At 34.4% G+C, this 19861-nt stretch overlaps 1 protein-coding gene across 1 annotated transcript in view; it reads left to right on the forward strand.

Annotated features, from left to right (window-relative positions):
* Positions 1-654: 654 nt before the first annotated feature.
* LOC148174974 (T-box transcription factor TBX20-like) overlaps positions 655-19861 on the forward strand; it is a 30816-nt gene continuing 11609 nt past the window's right edge. The window contains exons 1-2 of the mRNA XM_088035731.1: positions 655-935; positions 2668-3001. Of these exons, the coding sequence (XP_087891857.1) occupies positions 782-935; positions 2668-3001 (488 nt within the window). The 5' untranslated portion in view covers positions 655-781. The remainder of the gene's footprint in view (positions 936-2667; positions 3002-19861) is intronic.

A 19861-nucleotide genomic window follows, 5' to 3' on the forward strand; every position in this document is an offset into this window, starting at 1 on the left:
TAAGTAACTCAAGTTTACACAAAATTCACTGGAAAATCAAGTTGCTGCTTGGCATAACACACAAGTCAACAAGAAAATCAAAAAGTTAAGCTTAAAAATTAAAGAAAAACACAAAAATTAGTTGACTAATTTTAGTAAGTAAAGTTAAGAATAATGCAGTATAAAACGATATTCGTTCATCTTAGGGTACAACGGAGCAATGCACATGATCTTATGAATTGAAAGGACGAATGAAATTGCCAGCTCTTTGTTGAAAGTCAAGAATTTCGTTCTACAAGTCTGAAGATGTTCCATGCTGTCCGAAACGTCAGCCGTAGGTAACCCGCGTCTCTTCTAATTGACGTGCGTGAGACATTGGGTGCGCAATCAACCCAACACAGCTCACTGGGATGATCGTCCAGTGCTGTTGAATGAGTACAGTACATGATATAATGGGCAGCAATGGCCGGGTTGGCGATTGCCGTCGGTGACCAGTGGGTGGCCTAGGACGGGTAGGGAATCCGGGGAGTGATATCAAGTGGCCTGTCTACAGACTATGTCGCCACCGCTACCACAGCCCCTGATTGATAGCTCAAGTCACGCGAAACTGATAGCAGACCACACACAATACTCTCCACGCCTCCAGAAGCTCCGCCTTCAACGACTCCGCCTTCTTTTACAGCGCCACGGCTTTGTGGTCCCAACTAGTCAGTCTTATAGTGGGTACCAGTTACACTGGACATGTGCTGACTGACGGTTCTGTGAGTTTCTTTGTGACTTGTGACTTGTCAGTGTTTTTGTGATGCTTCTGGGTGCGATGCCCGAGGAAAGTGCAGCCGCGGGGTTGCTTGTGCCCACGGCGAAAACGCGCGCCACTGACTTTTCTATTGCTGCGATTATGGCGAGGGGAGCCGTCGCGCCGCCGGACGCCGATGCCAGGGAGCTGCAAGGCGACGGTCAGTAGCAACTCTTTTCTTATTATTACAAGGAAATCGTCACTTTGACCTACAACCAACAAGAAGTCTACATACAGTAGCCTCCAACTAATCAGAGTTCATAACTGTAAAACTTATTATTTCATCGAGCGTCTAATTAATTAATAATTATGGGCAATAATTAGGTAGATACCTTCATCCATATCAAGGCCAGTGATTTGATATTTTTCTACCACTTGCTCGAGGCTTTTACTTTTGTTGTAAACATTGTTTGGTTGCGAAAACGTGTCGTCATAGTAGGTGGTCAAAAAATATGCTCATTTTGTTCGTAGTCGCAGAAAATCTTTTCTAAAAATGTATAAAATTGTTTACCAAATAGGTCTTTTATCATTGTCGACAATTTGGCAATTTTGACCAATCTGTTTGGATTTCAAATTATTTCCCAACTATCAATTAGAAAATATCCGCATTAGATCATGGCAAAAATTTTAACCAAGAAAACTTTTTCCGTCGCTGTATAAACCACAAGACAGTCCTTCATTTTTGTGTATTTGGCATGACATTTCCTTGCAGTGTTGGTAAGTACTAAATATGACGTCAATTGATAAAAAAAGTTCAGGTACGCCATGGAAATTTTTACCACGCATGTCTTAGATTACAATCCAATCTATATTGACATTCTTCTTTTTTTTTGACTTGGCAACGATGTATTTTCGTAATGGCAGTACATTTATGAGGAGTATTGATAAAAATACCTTGAGGATCAATAAACAATAGATGTTGGGATGACAGCTGTTAAGATAATCTAAGAATCGACCCACGTTTACCTTAGAAAATATTGCCACCATATTATTGGGCTTTTCATTTACAAAATCACGCTGGGAAAATTATCTGAACTTTTGACCAAGTTGTATCTGTATGGAGTTAGTAGCGACATGCATGGTTTTGGCTATTTGTCACTGCAGCCTACATTTTTTCTTCGTCCATTGTAGGGCTGTGAATTCCACTTGACCTCCTAAATTGATTCGTGTCTCGTTTAATGGTTTTGTGAAGTTTTAAAGCAATTATACATTTTTAGCTGTATGTCAACTTGCTTGTTTACTTTATCTTGACAGTACAGGCAATAATTACTTATATTGTTAATGCGTTTTTATTGCTAGAACTTTGTATAATTATTGTAGTTTAAAACTGTTTAAAAAAATATGGTGTAGGAGTAACACTTTTGTTATTTTATTTTACTTTAAGCTGGCCAAGGTTGACAATAGAGCAACCAACCGAATCGTTCCTTCAAATTTCGGGGAGTTTCCATTTTAAGTAATTGTTCTTGAAATGGTGAACGGACAATTTAAAAGAGAATTAATGTCATTTTTTCGTGGTAACAAAAAGCTGAGAACATTAACGCTATTTTTTTTTAATAATTACGTATTATTTTAACCACTGAATTCGCTTCGGCGTTTCCTCTTTTAACTTAATTGTTTTTGAAGAAAAGTAAATTACTTCCTTCAATTTTGAAGCAGCAAGTTCTAATTACTTGCGTATTTGTAATTATTTCCCACTGTTTATTTACGTAAGTGACTTGACACCGCCTTAGGCTTGTAAATCATACCAGCAGAAGGATTCTCCTTAATAATTATTTTGACTTTATGGTCCGTATTAAAGGGTAATTACTACACCCAGTCTTCAAGCAACCCGTCATTATAAAATTACACTAATTTTCCGTTATTCGCTTTTTGACTTGGTTGAAATTCTTCAGGTGCAATTTCCCGATCAACTTCCCCCGACATCGAAGATCCTTTAGAAGACGACGACATAGAAGTCGACGTCGAAGAATGTTCCGATGGTGAATCAACAAGACCCACAAAACCCAAATTACTTCGACAATCTCCGGCTATTTCGGACTGTGGCTCTGAACCTGCAGATTTAGACCGAGAATCACCCGACATAGTTCAAGAGAAACCCATTTCCAAGACAAAAATATCTTGTAATTGCGATGAGTTGCTTAACGTTGAATGTCATCTAGAAACCAAAGACCTTTGGGACAAATTCCATGATCTTGGAACGGAAATGATCATCACTAAAACTGGAAGGTAGGTAGCCATTTTTTTTGGAAGGTTGAAGAGGAGGGAGATTTTCACATGAAATGTATAATAAAAGTAATCGCTCTTTGAGCAAATTACTGGAGTATAGTGGCGTGAACAAGAGCAAAGACTGTGTTCCGGAACGTTGCTTGCCATTGTTGGATTAATGACGAAGAGATGAGGCCAGTGGCTGCTCGTGCACACGCCGAGTTAAAGATTACTCCAATTTAATTTTGTTTTAATGGATTTGCTGATGCAATAGTGTTATGCAACTGCAGCGGACTTATTTTAAAATGTGCTGGTGCCATCTTTAAAATTTTAAAGTTTTTTAAAATTAAGTAAATTATACCTTGCTGTTCAGTAAATTGATCTTGAGGAGGATGTCATCCCAAACTTGGAGAGAAATATGGATGATGATTTTAAAAGTCAAGGTGTATGAATTTAAAAATACCATAAATTATGTTTTGCAGACAAATAAAAAGGCGGAGATCACGTTTGTTATCCATATAAGGAATCAGATTATTTAATAACATACTAACGTAACTTTCAATTTTAAACAAGTCGCCACTGCCAGGTGGCCCAAGATAATTTTTGGAAATTATTGTTAGAGTTACGACTTTTTCATTATTTCAAAATAAAAATTTGGAAGGATACAGATACTTTTTCAAAAATCTACTTTTTTAAGTACTGGGCACTGTGTATTTTAATTAAAGCAATAAATCAACTGCAAGTTTTGGTAACTTGTAAAATGACAGGATAATTGCGTAAATATGCAATCTGCAGTGTTGTGGTTGCCATTTTGATGTGTTTTATAAAGAATAAAAAAAACAGCAGAATTTATTTTACCAATTGTTTCAGCCAGTGCATGCAACTGATCTGCAAAATGTGTTGTTTTAGGAAGTATTTAGATCCTAGGCATTTTGAATCTTTTTAGTGTGTCCGCAGATCGTGTCTTATATAGGTACCCAGAATTCAAAAATATATGTTTCTTTTAATTTGGAAATTGTTTTTATTGCGCTTTTGTTGCTTGGAATTCGCAGTCAGGTATCTAATATTCGATAGTAATTTTTTTTACTTTTTACTCAAACAATCAAAAATTTCAATTTTTTTTTTTCATTGTCACTCGTAAACTATGTGATTTACCGATCTGAGATTTAGTCAGTTGATAGACCTCGAACTGCTCTTTCTATACTCAGAGGTATAAACGTGGTCAATATTCGGTCAATATTTCGTTTATTTGAGAAAGTTATTGGTGCTCATTTAACGCAAAATTTTATGTCGAATTCAAAACTGTGCGAATTTTTGTCGTACGTCAATAAATTACCGAACTAAAAGCGTTTGAAGTTTTAAGTTGTCGCTAGAAGACAAAAATACGACACATGGAAAGATACGATATTTACAATTATTTTTCTTGCGCTTTTGTTAAAATTCGATAGTCAGTGTTTTTAAAAAAAACATTTTGATTCTAATAGACATTTTTTAATTCTTATTTTTTTGACTGCCTAATAATTGACTAATAGATCTGAAATTTGGCTGTATGATAGACTTTGAGCTGCTCTTTTGATTAATATATGACTTAAAGACTTTCAACTCGGCATTAAATCTCATTTTAGCTTTGCAAAAAATTATTTGAAAATTACTCCAAATCTCCTAAAGCTTTATTTTGGTCAACATCTATTTTATTAGTGCAGCAAACACAAGTTATTGGGGCCCATTTTACGTAGAATATTACGCTAAATTCAAAACTGTTCTAATTTTTCACGTACGTCAAAAACGAACTGAGTTAGAAGCGGTTGAAATTTTGGGTTGTCGCCAAACAGCAAAAATTTTGAAGCTCCGAAACCGAGATACAGAAAGATACAGTTTTTGCATGCATTTTTCGTGTCGTACATATCCAGAATTCAAAAATTTAATTTTTTTAAATAAAATTTTTTTACACAATTTTTTGTAAAACAATTTATGCGAAAAGTTACCTACCTAGTTAAACTTTATGCCTTGACAGAACTGACTGTTTGAGGTTAAAATTTACATAGCACTTGGGAGGTCAAAAATTCGCATAAATGTTGCATATTTTATCTAAAAAATGTCACTTTTCAATATCAAAAACAGTTTAAAAATCTTTTGTGTATTCGCATATCACCCTGATCATAATCTGGCGATTGCCCTCTAACATCGATTATCTCGATAAAATATTAATCGACTTTATTAGCCTCATACAAGAGCACTTTGCGATAATAGAGGGTGGTGGACCCTTCACGCTTACATCACAATCAACTTGTTCCTATTCATGTACCAACATAACTTTATCAGAGGGTAGTTCCTATTTATTGACTTGTAACATCGGCATTATCTGACTAAACCATCAAATTGATGTAATTACAAACCTGATTAAATCAAACAGGAATTAATCGTTTAATTGAAACCAAAAGAGCTAATAATTTCGAGAAACAAACATAAACATTGGAAATGTTTCGACTTTATGTTTCTTCTGCGTAGCATTCTCGACGATGTTCGCAAATAATTTAGCAATTTTGCGGTTGAATGACTGCCTACAATGAACAAAGAAGGTTAAACGGATATACATGATGAAAAACTGCACGCAACGGATCACAAAATTACCAGTGACTGACAATAACACTAATTACTGCAAAATTATGGGACGTGGAATAAATAAATGTGATAATGCTCTGTAGACAGTTTATCTACAGGTATTTAAATAAAAACATACTTAGATAATAATTGCACTGATAAAATACGTCGTATTTTCAGGGTTTACGGTGATGTTTGTGGCGGTAATTACAGGAGAACATCTTTATTAGTTTTAAATTATCGCAGAAACAAATATTTTGATAAAAAGCGCGTACCTCCGCATAAATAAGCCATTTATGATTACACTGCTGTCAACAAATTTTAGTAGAACTAGGGGACCAATATTTATTTACAATTTTTGTGACGCAATGTTAATTAAAGTTAAAATTAAATTTACGTGTTCCCCGAAAAATTAATTTCAACGCCATCACGTTTAGTAGTTTGGTTATTCAGGAAGTGCTGAAGTGCATGTTTATGCTTGCTTATTTTACTTAGTATAATCTTATTATTCATTTCTGTGAAAATATTTTTGTCAAGTAGGAAAATAACAAAATTACTTACAATTATTTTAATTATTGGTTACTGATAATTTGTAATAATTAATATATTTATAATTGCGTGTCAACTTTATAAAGATGAAGCAAAATAACTATTAATGAATGATGTTTATTTGTGCTAACGAGGTGAAAATTGTACCTACAAACTATCCATCATGCGACAATTAATTTGTATAATGATGCTTACGCAAGAAATAAGGTGAAATTGCAGGTGAATTGCAACTCGAATTGTTATATTTTTTGTTTGTACTTAATTAGTTCATTAGAGTAAGTATCGAAATCATAAAGTCATGGTCATTTATTCTGCACAGAAAACTTAAGAAAAGAGAGATTTTTTTATTATAATTTTGACAGGGCTGTAAATTATAATTTCGATAATAAAAATGCCCGTCAAAATGACAGTAAAACTTCATTTGATATATTTTTTCAGATGGTAATACAAAAGTAATGTTTAAAATTTATTGCTGGCAACGGCAACGTATTGAATTGAATTTTATATGCAAACGTAATGGGGTCAAAAAGCAATCAAAATTTAACCTGTTGAAAAGTAGAAAATTACATATAAAGTGAAGGAACACGGAAACATAATTGTAAAAATATAAATGTAAAAATGCTTTTCTGGACGTGTCTTACAGAAGAAACGTAAATGAAAATTCAATAGACACAAAAATGATAAGCAGTGAACAGAAAAAATTAATAGAAATTTTGAAACCCTTTCTGAAATAAAACATCAAAGTGGATTTTAAAACATAAAAAAATGAAATTACAAAAAATCAAAAAGGGACAAAACAAAAAAATAAAACAAATTTTTTAAACTGGTCTAATCAAGTCACGTGTAGCACGAATTTTGACGGCTCTGTAATTTAATTTCACATGGACTATTTTTAGTGTAAGGTATACCAGAAGGTATACCTGTAAATATTAATTTTTGATGATTGATTTTCACTTTTATTTTTATTGTGCATTTAAAAGTAGTCTTCAAAGCAATGCATTTGTCATCTGGTAGCATTTAGTGATGAAGTCCTGTCGAGAATATGTAGAGCTGATTCCAATCAATTTAAATTTTAATTAGTTTCTTTGAAGAATTAATTTCATGAGAGGTGACCGATTTCTGTTATCGCTTTTGTTCTCTTCGGTGGTAGAAAGCCGATTGAATGACATCACAAATTGTGTAGACTTTGATAATTGGAACGACTGTGTTAGAAAGGAATTACGAAGAAACTTATCACTCGACCATTTAGAAATTTTCTGACTACTTTTCTATATTGCTTGACATAAAAGTTCGATACCTAAAAACGATAAAGAGGAAGTTAACAACGAAAAGGAAACGATAAAGCATTAAAGCATGGCATCAAAAATTGCCAGAGAAACCTGAAAAAGAAAACTATTTTAATTCCAAGCCTCCGAAACCCCATCAAGATTAAATTTTGATAACTGGTGTTAATTTTTCTTCTGGAGGGCATGATCGGCCACAAAATTACCACCGCCTTCTGGTGTCAGCTGCGTCGGTCGAAAAAGGTGCTGGAAAAGCTATATATTGCAATAATTTGGTGTCTGTCGGTCCGAAAGCCGAAAAAAGCGTGAATAAACCCTGTGGCCAGGCATTACTCGTAATTTTGTCGGACCGCAATTATTCTAAGCGACTCACCGGGTGTAAATATACCAGGTTGGCGTTATACAAATGTCGCATAGTTGATGATCAGATCGCGTGTTAGCCCCAACTGTCGGCCAATTGTAAAGTATATCGTCGCATCCGCTCACTGGTTTTCATCATTAAACCTCGTCGCTTTTTCCTACTTATTTATTACAGTATTCCTCACTTTTTGTTAACACTTTCAAGAAGAAATTAGTGTTATTACGTCGTGCAGCGGCAGCCAACACTTACGTAATAGGTAAACCTGGGCAAAAAGTTAATGCTCAGTCGGAAGAATATTTTTCCTTGTAGCAAGTGAGCAAATCAAAAAGCAATAACAGGCACATGTGGTAAATATCAACCTCCCAAGAACCGCGTCTCGAAATCCATCCAGTTGAAAAGACCTCTTGACTTGAAGAGTGTACGTACCACCTTGTATTTCTTGTTGTGTGGCTGAAAGCCGAGCGGGTTCTGATCCATTTCAAAGTCTTAAAACCTCGACATGAATGACATTTCAAATAAGTAGCTCAGCAGGTCGGCAAAAAAGCTTTTGGTAAAACAACGTGTTGATTTAGGAGCACCAAGCCATAAGTCGCGGTCATGATTAGGTTTCGCATCATTACCGAAATAAATTTCGAAACACAATACCAAGTGTAAATTACTAATGACCGTGCTATTGTCGACACGCTTTTATGAATCTTTGCTAATAAACGCGACGTCAGACATAACCAATAACTGTGCCACCATTTTTGAGGAATCGCCGCTCTGCCACTGTAATGATATTCCAAGTTTCTAGTGTGAACTCGAACGTAAAAGTATCTCGGACTGTTCTTTTCTTTACACAATGAGAACTTAATGGTAGAAAGATATATGACACATGTCAGATTAAAAGGCTGATAATAAAAAAAACAGGTGCATACCGTTGAAACACTGCTCAAGGTGGATTCTGATTTTTTAGATACCTACTTATATACAAACAAATTTATTTCTTAAGTAACTATCATAATTCCATTAAATTATTCTTTTTACTACTCACTTTTTATGGCCCAATTATGGGCACAGCTATATAGTTTTATTTCAGGTAACACGAAGCAACTCGTAACACATCCGTTATTACTTATTATAGCTTACTGTTTTAATGTAATTCCTACCTTCCGGCTCAAACCACCTCGCAAATTAAAACCGAGAAGAAAAAGTACTAATTGTACGACGCTTTTTGATTCCACACGCATCTTGAGAAATAAATTACATATTTTGCAAAACCCAAATTGCGAGGATTTCCGGATCAACTCACCTTATAAATGAATTCCAATTTTTTAAAACGACAAATTTTAATTATGCTAATATGCACAGATATCAAAATAACAGCTGAAGACCACTTAACGCGACACGAAGAAGTTGTGTAGTTTCTGCAGTAGCACAATATTCGGTAATTAGCGAGTAATGTTATCTTTAAAATCGATGTTACATCGACGGATTACATTTACATTTGCACCTGCCACATACTCAAAAAGTAGTTGTTTACAGCCCAAGCGTCGAAAAGACGATCGAAATAAGCTGCATGTAAACGAGGACTGTACATTATTTTTTATACTTCAAACGGATTTTTAAATTCTAATGTGACATACAGGATGTCCGGAAAGTCACGCACCACCGTGTTACTGTATCATTGGACAAGTTTAATGCCAAAATTAACAATTTCTGTGGAATAATTTTAGGTTCAAATAAATTTGTTATCTAAAGGACATTTTGCGCAAAGGCATGGTGCAAAAAAAACATTTAAAAATCCTGTAAGAAATGCCTGAAAACTGTTAATAAGATTTTTGAATCAACAATTTCGATCAGTCTGGCATCGTTCACATAGTTACATTACTCGTTCATAAACGGACCTGACTAACGCCAACAATACAACAGCAACGTTACTATGGCTTTGAATACTAGAAAGTTAAATTATTGGGGGAACAAGTTCAGCAATGTTGTCATTTTCCTAATTTTCTTTTGGTACTCCTGCGAAAACAGAAAGTGTGGATTTTTTAGACATTTTTTTGGTTCTCTGGGGGACCATCCAATTACTCCCTTTCAAGGAGGTGCGCCACTTTCCGGACACTTGTATGTCAAACTACTTGCTGAGGTGCAAATAAATATTCCTTAATGTATAAATCAAAATTCACACAAAACAAGACAAAACGTCGATCTATGACTTTAAGAATATGAAGTCTTTTATAAATACAATAATTTGTCTTGGCATTTTTGTTGCTCTAGATCATTGAAAAAACATGACGCTTCTTCTTGGTCAAATACTAATTGTTATGACAGCAGTATACAAAAACTCATGGCAGTTTATTGGTTTCCTATGGAGCTTGATGGTTTTCGTAAACGTACTTTGAATAATAGACAAGATGACGTGGTCACGCAACCTTCACAGAAGTATGTACACAGGCATGTTGTCGTCAATAGTTGATGTTTTATCAAATTATGACGTAAACTAATCAATGCTGTGGCTATCCGTTGCTTGCCCGTAATAAAAGGTTGCAGCTAGAAAGAATTGTGAGATATTATGGGGCCACCTCGTTACAGCCATTGTCCCCAGTTCACATCTGTCCTCCCAAACGACGTGTTTGTTACATTTGTACACATTTCAAATATAATCAGCAGCCTACACAGGCTGTCGCTACTACATGTGAATTATTGACCCGGCTTTGTGCGTCCAAGTATCAAATTTTTATGTAATCGTTGATCAGGAATCAATGGCAGTTAGCCCACAGTGATCTATCGAGTATTAATTGAGCGGGGGCAGCTTCTACCTTGACCATAAATTACCTCCGGAATCCGGTATTTACAAGAAGGCAGGGGAAGAGGAAAAAGCAATTTAGTGAGCTTTAGCAGGAGGGAAATCAATGAAGACAACTCGAGGGGCGGCCGAAACGAGAGCCGATCTGAATTAGATACTCTTCAGCGGGAGAAGTATCTCTGGGAATGTGTCGGGAAATGGCTCCCTAATTCTCTGAACTGAGCTACGTAGTTAATTACGGCTCAGTTTCCCTCTAAATCAAATCACGCTCGGCTTTCCGCCTCTGTTAGACAACCTTATTACAACTTCCCGCAAAAATTACAAAACGGAACGCGATTCCGATTCAATTAAATGGGACTTAGGAAGGCACCGCCAACAATAATCATTCCGAATTGCTCTTCCGGAGACAAATAAGCCTCGCAGCACCTTTCAGATAGAAGGCATTTCTGTTTTTCCGAAGTTTTTTGGAAATGATAAGACATTTGTTCCGATAGCGATAATGGCATGTGCGGTGGAAATCGAACTGTTCTGGGTAAATTTATACCAGGACAGTGCCTTGTCATAAAAGCGAGTACTTATGCATGTAATCGAACACTTTTACGGCAGTAAAACCACGTCCCATAAACAATGGTGATAGAGTTATCCGGCAATTAAGTCGCTGGGCCTATCGAAGCCATCTTGGCACCTGTAAACCCATGCCTACATCATCCATAGATGGGATCTTTTATAACTCAATCGTTAAATTGCGCACCTTTTCGATCCCCCAAATGATAAGTGTCCAAATTATTTTTTAATAATGCCACTTTTTCCAGACTTACAAAAATCAACAAATAAACTGGCTAATGTATTAATCATGTGAAAGCCGCCGCTATCGGATCTAGTTGATTGAGTATGACAGTCGGGGGTGGGCGGTGGCGGCTCAATACCATATCGACGCATTTTGCGGTGACAGGTGTGCTAGTCCGAGTTCTCGTCGATAATTGTGGGCGCTAATATCGAAAGCGGCAAACTTTGGCAATAGACAGATAATAACACTGCTGTTCCATAATTCCGATAGTAATCGAACTAACAAGTAGTGCGATAATGGAATTGTAATGTCATTACATGGTAGCTTGAATATTCACCAACAAAAATGTTGCTTTCAAATATGCATAATTATGATTAATTATCATGAGAATTTAATATGCAAAATGGATAAAACACATGATGAGTTTTCCCCGCTCGCTTCCGGTTGCCTAAATATGCAGAATCATGTTTCATAGAATTTTTCATAATATTTATAGGTAAAGGCCTACTTGACGTACACCTAGTGCTAAACTTCCTTTGTAACGATGGAATTATTATATCCGCAAAAAGCTTCCAGCTTGTTTACATACATGCACACTTCCGGATATGGCAGGAAATTTCTGATAATAAAGTTGTTTTTAGTCTTGCGCTATAAATCTGCAGTTATGCAGGTACTTAACTTTTACTTCTCGCCCATAGCTGGATTAATCGCTAAAAAGTGCCAACAGTCTCATTTTATTCTTCCATAGAGCTACAAGAACAACACGCTATTTCTACATCGAATTAGAGCTTTTGGTAGCTTTTTGCACTAATTTTGCTCTAAAATGACGCATTTTCACCACAAAATTGTGTTGTTTTTGCTTCTTATAATTATAACATCAAAGCGCCAGCAATTTCAACGTAAAAAGAGTAATTCGTCACATTACGTTCGTTATCTTTGTATTTTCGTGTGCTGACGGCTATTTATGACAAATTAGATATAATAAACCTTATTTTTATGTACTTACACGTGTTGTTTTCAACGGTACAAAAAATTGACGCTGCTAAAAAATTTAGTGCTACAATAATAAATTACCAAATTAACATTTATGGATATTAGCCATAAGCTTTGTTTTTGCCGGATTACATCCTTTATATTGAGAGAAAGTCGCCCAAAATCCGAGAAATCCTGAAACCTCCGGTTGTCACAACACCAATTTCAAGGATAATATCCGTACCCGAAGAACAGCGTTGTCTGCAATAAATTTAAAGAACTATAAACTAGTCTGATAGTACAACAGGTATGCATTTTCTAGAAAACCAGAATGACAATAGTCAAAGATAAGAATGAAAAATAAACAAAGCGCCTGGATTGTCAAGGAAACTGCGGGTGGGTGTGCAATAAATCACACACTTCATCGCTAGTAAAGGCACTGTGCTAAGTGGGTGGCTCAAACTAGATTTAACAAGTGTGTCCATTTATGACCACCTTTGTCTCGAACATCCTCGAAGCTGGTGCACTTTTATTGCATTTTACATAAATATTGTCAACGTGACATCGTAAAAGTTTCAAAGCGATAAATCCATTCAGCACGAGACTGACCTACATGGATGTGCCCAAAAAGACCTTCAGTCTTACCATCAAAAAGCTTTGTTTTCGTGCTAAGAATTTCCTTCGTTTCCAATGGTCTGCGACTGATGTGGGTTGTCGTTCTGAGGACGTAGCAGACGCGTCGCGCCATTGCGACCGCCGATCGATACGACGGCAGATGCTGCTGGCACCACGCCCCCGCGGGAGGATGCCGCCGCCGCTGCCGCCACCTCACCTAGGCTGTCACCAATTCCCCCAATAATTAATGAACCCGCGGTCTAAACTGAAACGATAATTCCATGATAATGGCAGCTCGCGACCTCCTGTCAATTATTAAGCCCGGTCCACATGAGAGGCCCGAATATTTGCTAAATTTAAAATGCTGTGGTGAGGAAAAAACGGAAAAACGGAGAAAATATCAACGTTTCAACGTAGGAAGATCAAGTTGTTTAAAATCGAAAAGGGCCGGAAATGTAGGAATCTAAAATTCTAAAACCATTTCGTTTCTTTTTTTGGGTTGGAAATTTTAAAGCTTACGGTTCGGCTGCATCTATCATTATTTTTATTCTAAACTTTACCTAAGTAAGTCTTTGTTGGAGTCACATACAAATGTCTATTAAAAAAGAAGTTTGTTCTGCACCGATTTTTATCGTTATAAAAGATTCCTAGCCAGTCTATCTCTACACAAACTAATAAATAAATAAACTAAAACGGTCTAAAATGTTTAAAGAAAAATTACTGCTGATCAGAATAATCTCAAAAATTGTAGGTAAATTGTTGCTCGTCATGATTTTTCAATGTGTTTTATAAAGAAAAATAAGCTTCCATAACAAGTGGTTGGCACTTAAAGATTACATTTTAACTTATAACTGCTTACTAATTACTACTAATTACTAATTTATTTGTAAAAGATGAAAACAAATAAAAATGTTGAAGTACATCAGCGTTAACAAGGATGCGGACGCTCCTTACTTCATTTTTTAAAAGGATAGTATTTTTTTAATTTGCCTTATCTTTAAAACTTGATGGATTTGTGTTTAATGAGAGAAAAGAGCATTTTTGCGTCTCCGTCATTTTAAAAGCATTTATGAGACTCATTTGCGGCAAGAAAATCGCCTTTTTAAAGTTTAGACAGTCAAATGTGACATTTAGAATATTTCGTTTTATTTTGCTAGTTGGCATCACTGCATAAATATCTATCGTATACTATATAAAAAATTATATATAAAAAGAGACAAATTTTGGAGAGTTTTGGATTTTGATGATAAAATAAAAAAAAATCTTAAAATTTGCCCTATTTGCTATATAATTTTGCAGCTTGACAGAGTTAATAACCAAGTGAAAATTAGTAACATCTTTAAATTCATTGCTGTGACAATAATATCATCACAGTTAAGGCCTTAATTATTTTTTTGGAAATTTTTGATCTTTAAAAGAAAAATTTCTCTTGCTTTATAATTTTGCAATTTGGCAGAATGAATAAGAAATTCTAAGTTGGTAACCTCCTCGAATGTTGTTAGAGGCCTTAATTATTTTTTTGGAAATTTTTGATCTTTAAAAGAAAAATTTCTCTTGCTTTATAATTTTGCAATTTGGCAGAATGAATAAGAAATTCTAAGTTGGTAACCTCCTCGAATTTCACTGCTGTGGTGTAAAACTTACCAGACTTATTTGCTTTATTAAATAATTTTGAAAATGTTTGGACTGTTCTCAAAATAAAAAATCTAAAAGTTGTCTCTGTTGCTCTATAATTTTGCAATTGGGCACAATTAATAAGCAAGTCCAAATTTGTAACCTCCCCAAATTTATTTCTGTGATATTAAAATTATCATAGTTGTAGAGGTTTTCATGAAATTTTTGGTCCATCTTCCAAATAAAAAAAACTCAAAATTTGTCTCTTTTGCTGAATAATTTTGTTATTTTTGGTAGTTGATAAGCAAGTCAAAATTAGTAACTTTCTTAAATTTTATTGCTCTGGCGTTAATATCACCACAGTTAATGATTTTAGTAAATAACTTTTGATCTATCTTCAAAATATCTAGAAAATTCTAAAATGTGTTTCCATAATTTTGCAATTTGCCAAAGTTAATAAGCAAGTTTAAATTGGTAACCTTTAAAAATTGCTTTCCGTGGCGTAAAAATGATATGAATGACAGCCCTTAATACTAATCTCGCATTTTCAAAAGACCATTTTCTTGAGTAAATCAAATAGCTATTTTTGCTGTAAAATTTTGCCTTCGGTTTTGTCTATGAACGATTGTTGTATTTAATTCCTCTAAATTCCTTGGTTTTACAATTAAAATTAACCGAATTGTGTCGGTCGAAATTTTATAATTTTTTTATCTCTTTTCTAAAATTTTGTAATTTGCTGCAGTTGTATGATTTATTGTAGTCCTCTTTCCTCTACTAGGCGCCCGAGTTCTCACCCACTCGTACGATATTATGTTGAAATTAACAATAGTATTAATATGTTAACAAACGGAATAATTTTTCGTGTTGTGGGAGTTGGAAGCCGGAAGTGAAATCTTGGATTTTGATTGTTGACTCTGCAAAATTACGTGTAATTAAACATAGCACCCATTTGGATGAAAAAACACGCATCACCACCATTTCCTACAATCTAAAATTACCAACCTTTTTATGATAATCAAGTCAATAAAATTGTTGCAGTTCTGTTTGAAACAATGTACATTGATCCCCACTCCACAATAGAAATAGAATTTTCTGCCATGCTTATTTGACTTTAAGAGTCTATCCACGCTTGGAACACAATCATTGATTGACAACAGGTAGTGTTACGGCGACAGTACCCACGCATGCTGTAATTGTATTTCTAAGCTTTACATTATAAAGCAGCAAGAAGGTGAGATGTTCATAAACGAACCAGAGATATGGTCATGCCCGATTTTCATACAATTACACTGGCGCTCCACGGTAATTTAAAAACATAACAAGTGATCTGAGAATTATGTTTGTATCTGGAGAGAAAATTGCTTTTATTCGTCACAGAGTTGCATATCTATTACAATTAATAAGGAGCGGAGAAGCGGTAGGTCAAATTTTTCAATTCGCAGGAAGTTTAGAACTCTCTGCGTGGAAGAGTCTTTTAAACGGATCATTATGTGTGATGGAGAGATAGGCAGGACGTTATTTGTCAAAAGCCTCGACTGGAGTATGATATATATTATCTTTAAATTACTGGAGATTATCCAAGTGATATTGCGTTATCTGTGCATCAATCTTGGGACGGAAACACTGTTACGCTTATATGAAACCGGAAGAGCACACGACTCGAGCTTTTACCGCTAAAGACTGTGTTTTTTCCAACGATTATAAACTGTCTTCACGAGTAGATGACAAAACTTTTCGTCTCTCACCGTTACATACACTTCTTGACCTGCATGAAATATTCCTCAATCTTGCAAATGAGTGTCTCTAGGCTCTACTATTAACTAAATGCAAATTTAAATCAGTTATTACGTCTGAAATTTAACTGCGGGAGGTCTGTTATTATGATTTTATCCTCTTTTATAATGATCCGTTTTGAAGTGTCGACTACATGTGCACTTTATAAAAGTGGTAGTATGCACAATGTTATATGGTGGCTAAAGTGGCTAATTACAAAGCGATCATTAATATGTGAACCCAGCTGACAAACAGCTGCCCGTCACTTTGTGCGCCCTTCTAAACGAAGAGAGGAAATTATGATAAATATCTACTTATAATATTTATATTTACATTCTCGAATTACTTTGCATGCCTATATTAATAATTTTAGTAGTGAGGGTCAAGCAACGGCCCGCCTAACTTCCAACAGCTGACGATCCTTCGAAATCACCTCGCTAAGACGAGCCTAATTTTGTAGTAAAAACGATCACACACAGAAGGAAATCAGAAATTAAGACGTGAAACAGATTAGCATATTTTTCAGCTTAATCGCATTCGATGGCTATCGTGAAAAATACTTGACATATTTGCATAAAGTTTTCATTAAAAACTAGTTCCTCCGATTTCCATTGTGTCACATAGTTTATAAAACAAGTCCGAAAAACCGGCAAGTAAAACTTTCCTGGTGATAATTCACGCGATTATTAGCTCCTCCAAGTAAACTTAATGTCTTCCGTAATTTAATGTTCACAGGATAATACATGAGTAATGACTATATGAGAATGTGTAAATGTTGTAAACTTCCCAAATGTCAGAATTACAGTTAGTTTAAAACATTAAAGTGAGTATCAATATGTATTTGAGCAGCGGCGCAAATGAGATGGTAATATTTTTCCATAGTGTCCTAGAATAGTAATAACGAGGCATAACGGTAAAAGCGCAAACGACTATTTCTAATTGTATTTCGTGAGTTTAAGTTCCTTTGTTTCGCAAAATTACTAATATATTTCCTCAAACAATCACTACAAATGATATAATTACCACACATCGCTCGCTATTGTAATCCTCTCGTTCCGTTGTGATTTACACTTTTTAAAGGAACTACATCGTTTAATTGCTTTCTTACTTTATTAATTTTCCCAGTTTTCTCGTGCCCATTCATCTAATTGGGCTTTTGTTAGTCGAAACTTACAAAACGACCATTACCATTCTTCCCGTGAGCTTTTGGCGCATATAAAACCCCAATAAATAAATATTTAACAAGTCCTAATGTACTTTTTATCAAAAGCAACGTTAATCTCTCGTTATGAGGACGCAGTAAAATGTTATAAAGTGTCCCGACGCGAGTTAACGAGGCCAAAGTCTTGTTAACATATAACAGGTGCGTTGTACCCACACGATTATCCAATAATTAGCGCACACAACTGTCCCATCGAGACCAAAAAAGAAAAAACTTCTCAACAATTACACGACGCTTAAATTGCAACAAAAATTCTGGCTCTAATTATCGCGTTATTTTATGTTTACGACTATTTTCCGCGAAATGTTACCGTAAAACGATGTGGTTTTAATAATAAAAGTTAATTTGTGGCTACACACCCTTTGAACATTTCTCGAAAAGCATGCCGCTTTATCATCAATAAATTTCCTATTATTTACGTAATTGTAAATTAAATTATGCTTATTTATTCATATTTAGTTAAGTCAAGGTGATATTTTCTTATAATATAGTAGAAAGTTGCTTGATTGTAATTAAAATCACAATATTTATGTTGTGCTATCATCTGGTTTGTAAATAGTATAATTCGTTATTAATACTGATTTTATTCTAAATTTATTGCGATACTAAATGAGCGTTCTGCGGTTAACTTGTTGTTGAAATTCGAATTTATCATTATTAGAAAGTTATTTATTGCAGTTCCTAATCAGTTAAGGAAAATCTTAATAAACATTAAAATATTAATGTCGCGCGACGATAAACAAAATTTAAAACGTGGATTTTTCTTGTGCAGGGACGGCTTCGTCCAAATTCAACTTCTTTTTCTTATTTACAATGTACCATTTTCAGAGCTACACTTTCTTGAAAAATTAAAAAAAAATATTTTCATTAAGATATGTCAGGTCATTTTTGGAAAATTTTGTTATTCTTTTATTTTTCTAATCTTAACACAATCACATTTTTTCTCAAATTCTTTTTTCTCTCAAAATTACAGAAAAGCTTTCCCAAAAATTGGAGCTTTTTTGATATGAATTTTAAGGATTTTGTTAAATTGTCTAACAAATAAATAACGCATAATTTAAATAGTTCAATAAAACCAATAAAATTATGCAAAACCATAAAATTTTATAGCATCTATAAAATCAGAAGAATGTAAAGAAAAAAAATACAACAAATTAAGTTAAACCATCCAAATTTTCTGTAGAAATTAAAACAAAACGAAAAGAAAAATAATTTAATGTCTTAAAAAATTAAAAAATCTAGAAAAGCAAAGAACCGAGAGAAATAAAAAAAGTAATCACTAAGGAAAAAGTAGAACCTATGTAAAACAAGTATTTAAAAACTTTTTTGAGAATGATAAGCAGCCCAACTTCAAATTTTTTATTTTCGATGATAGCCAAGTTTAGCTTTTAATAACTTTCGAATTGAAATAAATGTAGACGTCTTTTCGTTCAAGTTTATTTTCAAGAACGCAATGACATTTCTTAAGCCAAAACTACAAAATTTTAGAATATAAATTCAGAAAAATTCAAAGAACAAAGAATTAAGACAACAACAAATAAGTTAGACTATCCAAATTTTCTGCAGAAAATATTAAAAAACAAAAAGACAAATAATAATCCAAATTGCACAATTCAAAAATAATTTAAAGAAAGATTCGAAATATTAAGACAATATGAAAAGAGCTTTGTAAACAAGTAGGTCTATAAAAATTAAATAATTAATAATTAAAATTAATTAACAAATATACATAGAGAATGATAGGCAGTCTGAATTTTTTTGGGTAAAAGATGTCTTCGTTCCGCTTGAAGATTCAAATTCTCGATTTTTGATGAAAGCAAACTTTAGACTTTAATGACTTTTGCACGATTTGGATATCAAGAATCCAATGGCAATTCCCAAGTCAAAATATTTTAATTCATGGCAAGATTTCAATGTCACATTTTTAAAATTCCTAAGCAGAAAATGTAAGTGTACTTATGGCCAAAAAGGAGAAAGTGGCAACCAGTTGACTAAGTGAATGGTCGAGCTTCAGGCCTGTCACCATGACTCTTCAATCCAATTTTGCTCTGGTTCAGACCCTATAATAATATTACACAACACCTCCCAATTCCAAGACTTTTCAATTTCAATTTCCGTTTTGCTCGCCATGAAAAGTGTTGCGTTGAAAACGGCTATTAACCCGTTGTCTATAATTTGGTAACCAAAATGTGTAAGGTGGTTAATGTTATAAACGTTGCACATATGTTGGACGTTCTTGAACCTGCTAATGTACGTTTCGAAAAAGCTGGTGTTAAAATTCCTAAATTACCTCCATTCTCGGTAGACAGCCTGTAA

Source organism: Gnatocerus cornutus, chromosome 5 (genome assembly GCF_029298725.1).
Source record: "Gnatocerus cornutus isolate USDA-ARS CGAHR chromosome 5, icGnaCorn1.1, whole genome shotgun sequence".
Taxonomy (NCBI): Eukaryota; Metazoa; Arthropoda; class Insecta; order Coleoptera; family Tenebrionidae; genus Gnatocerus; species Gnatocerus cornutus.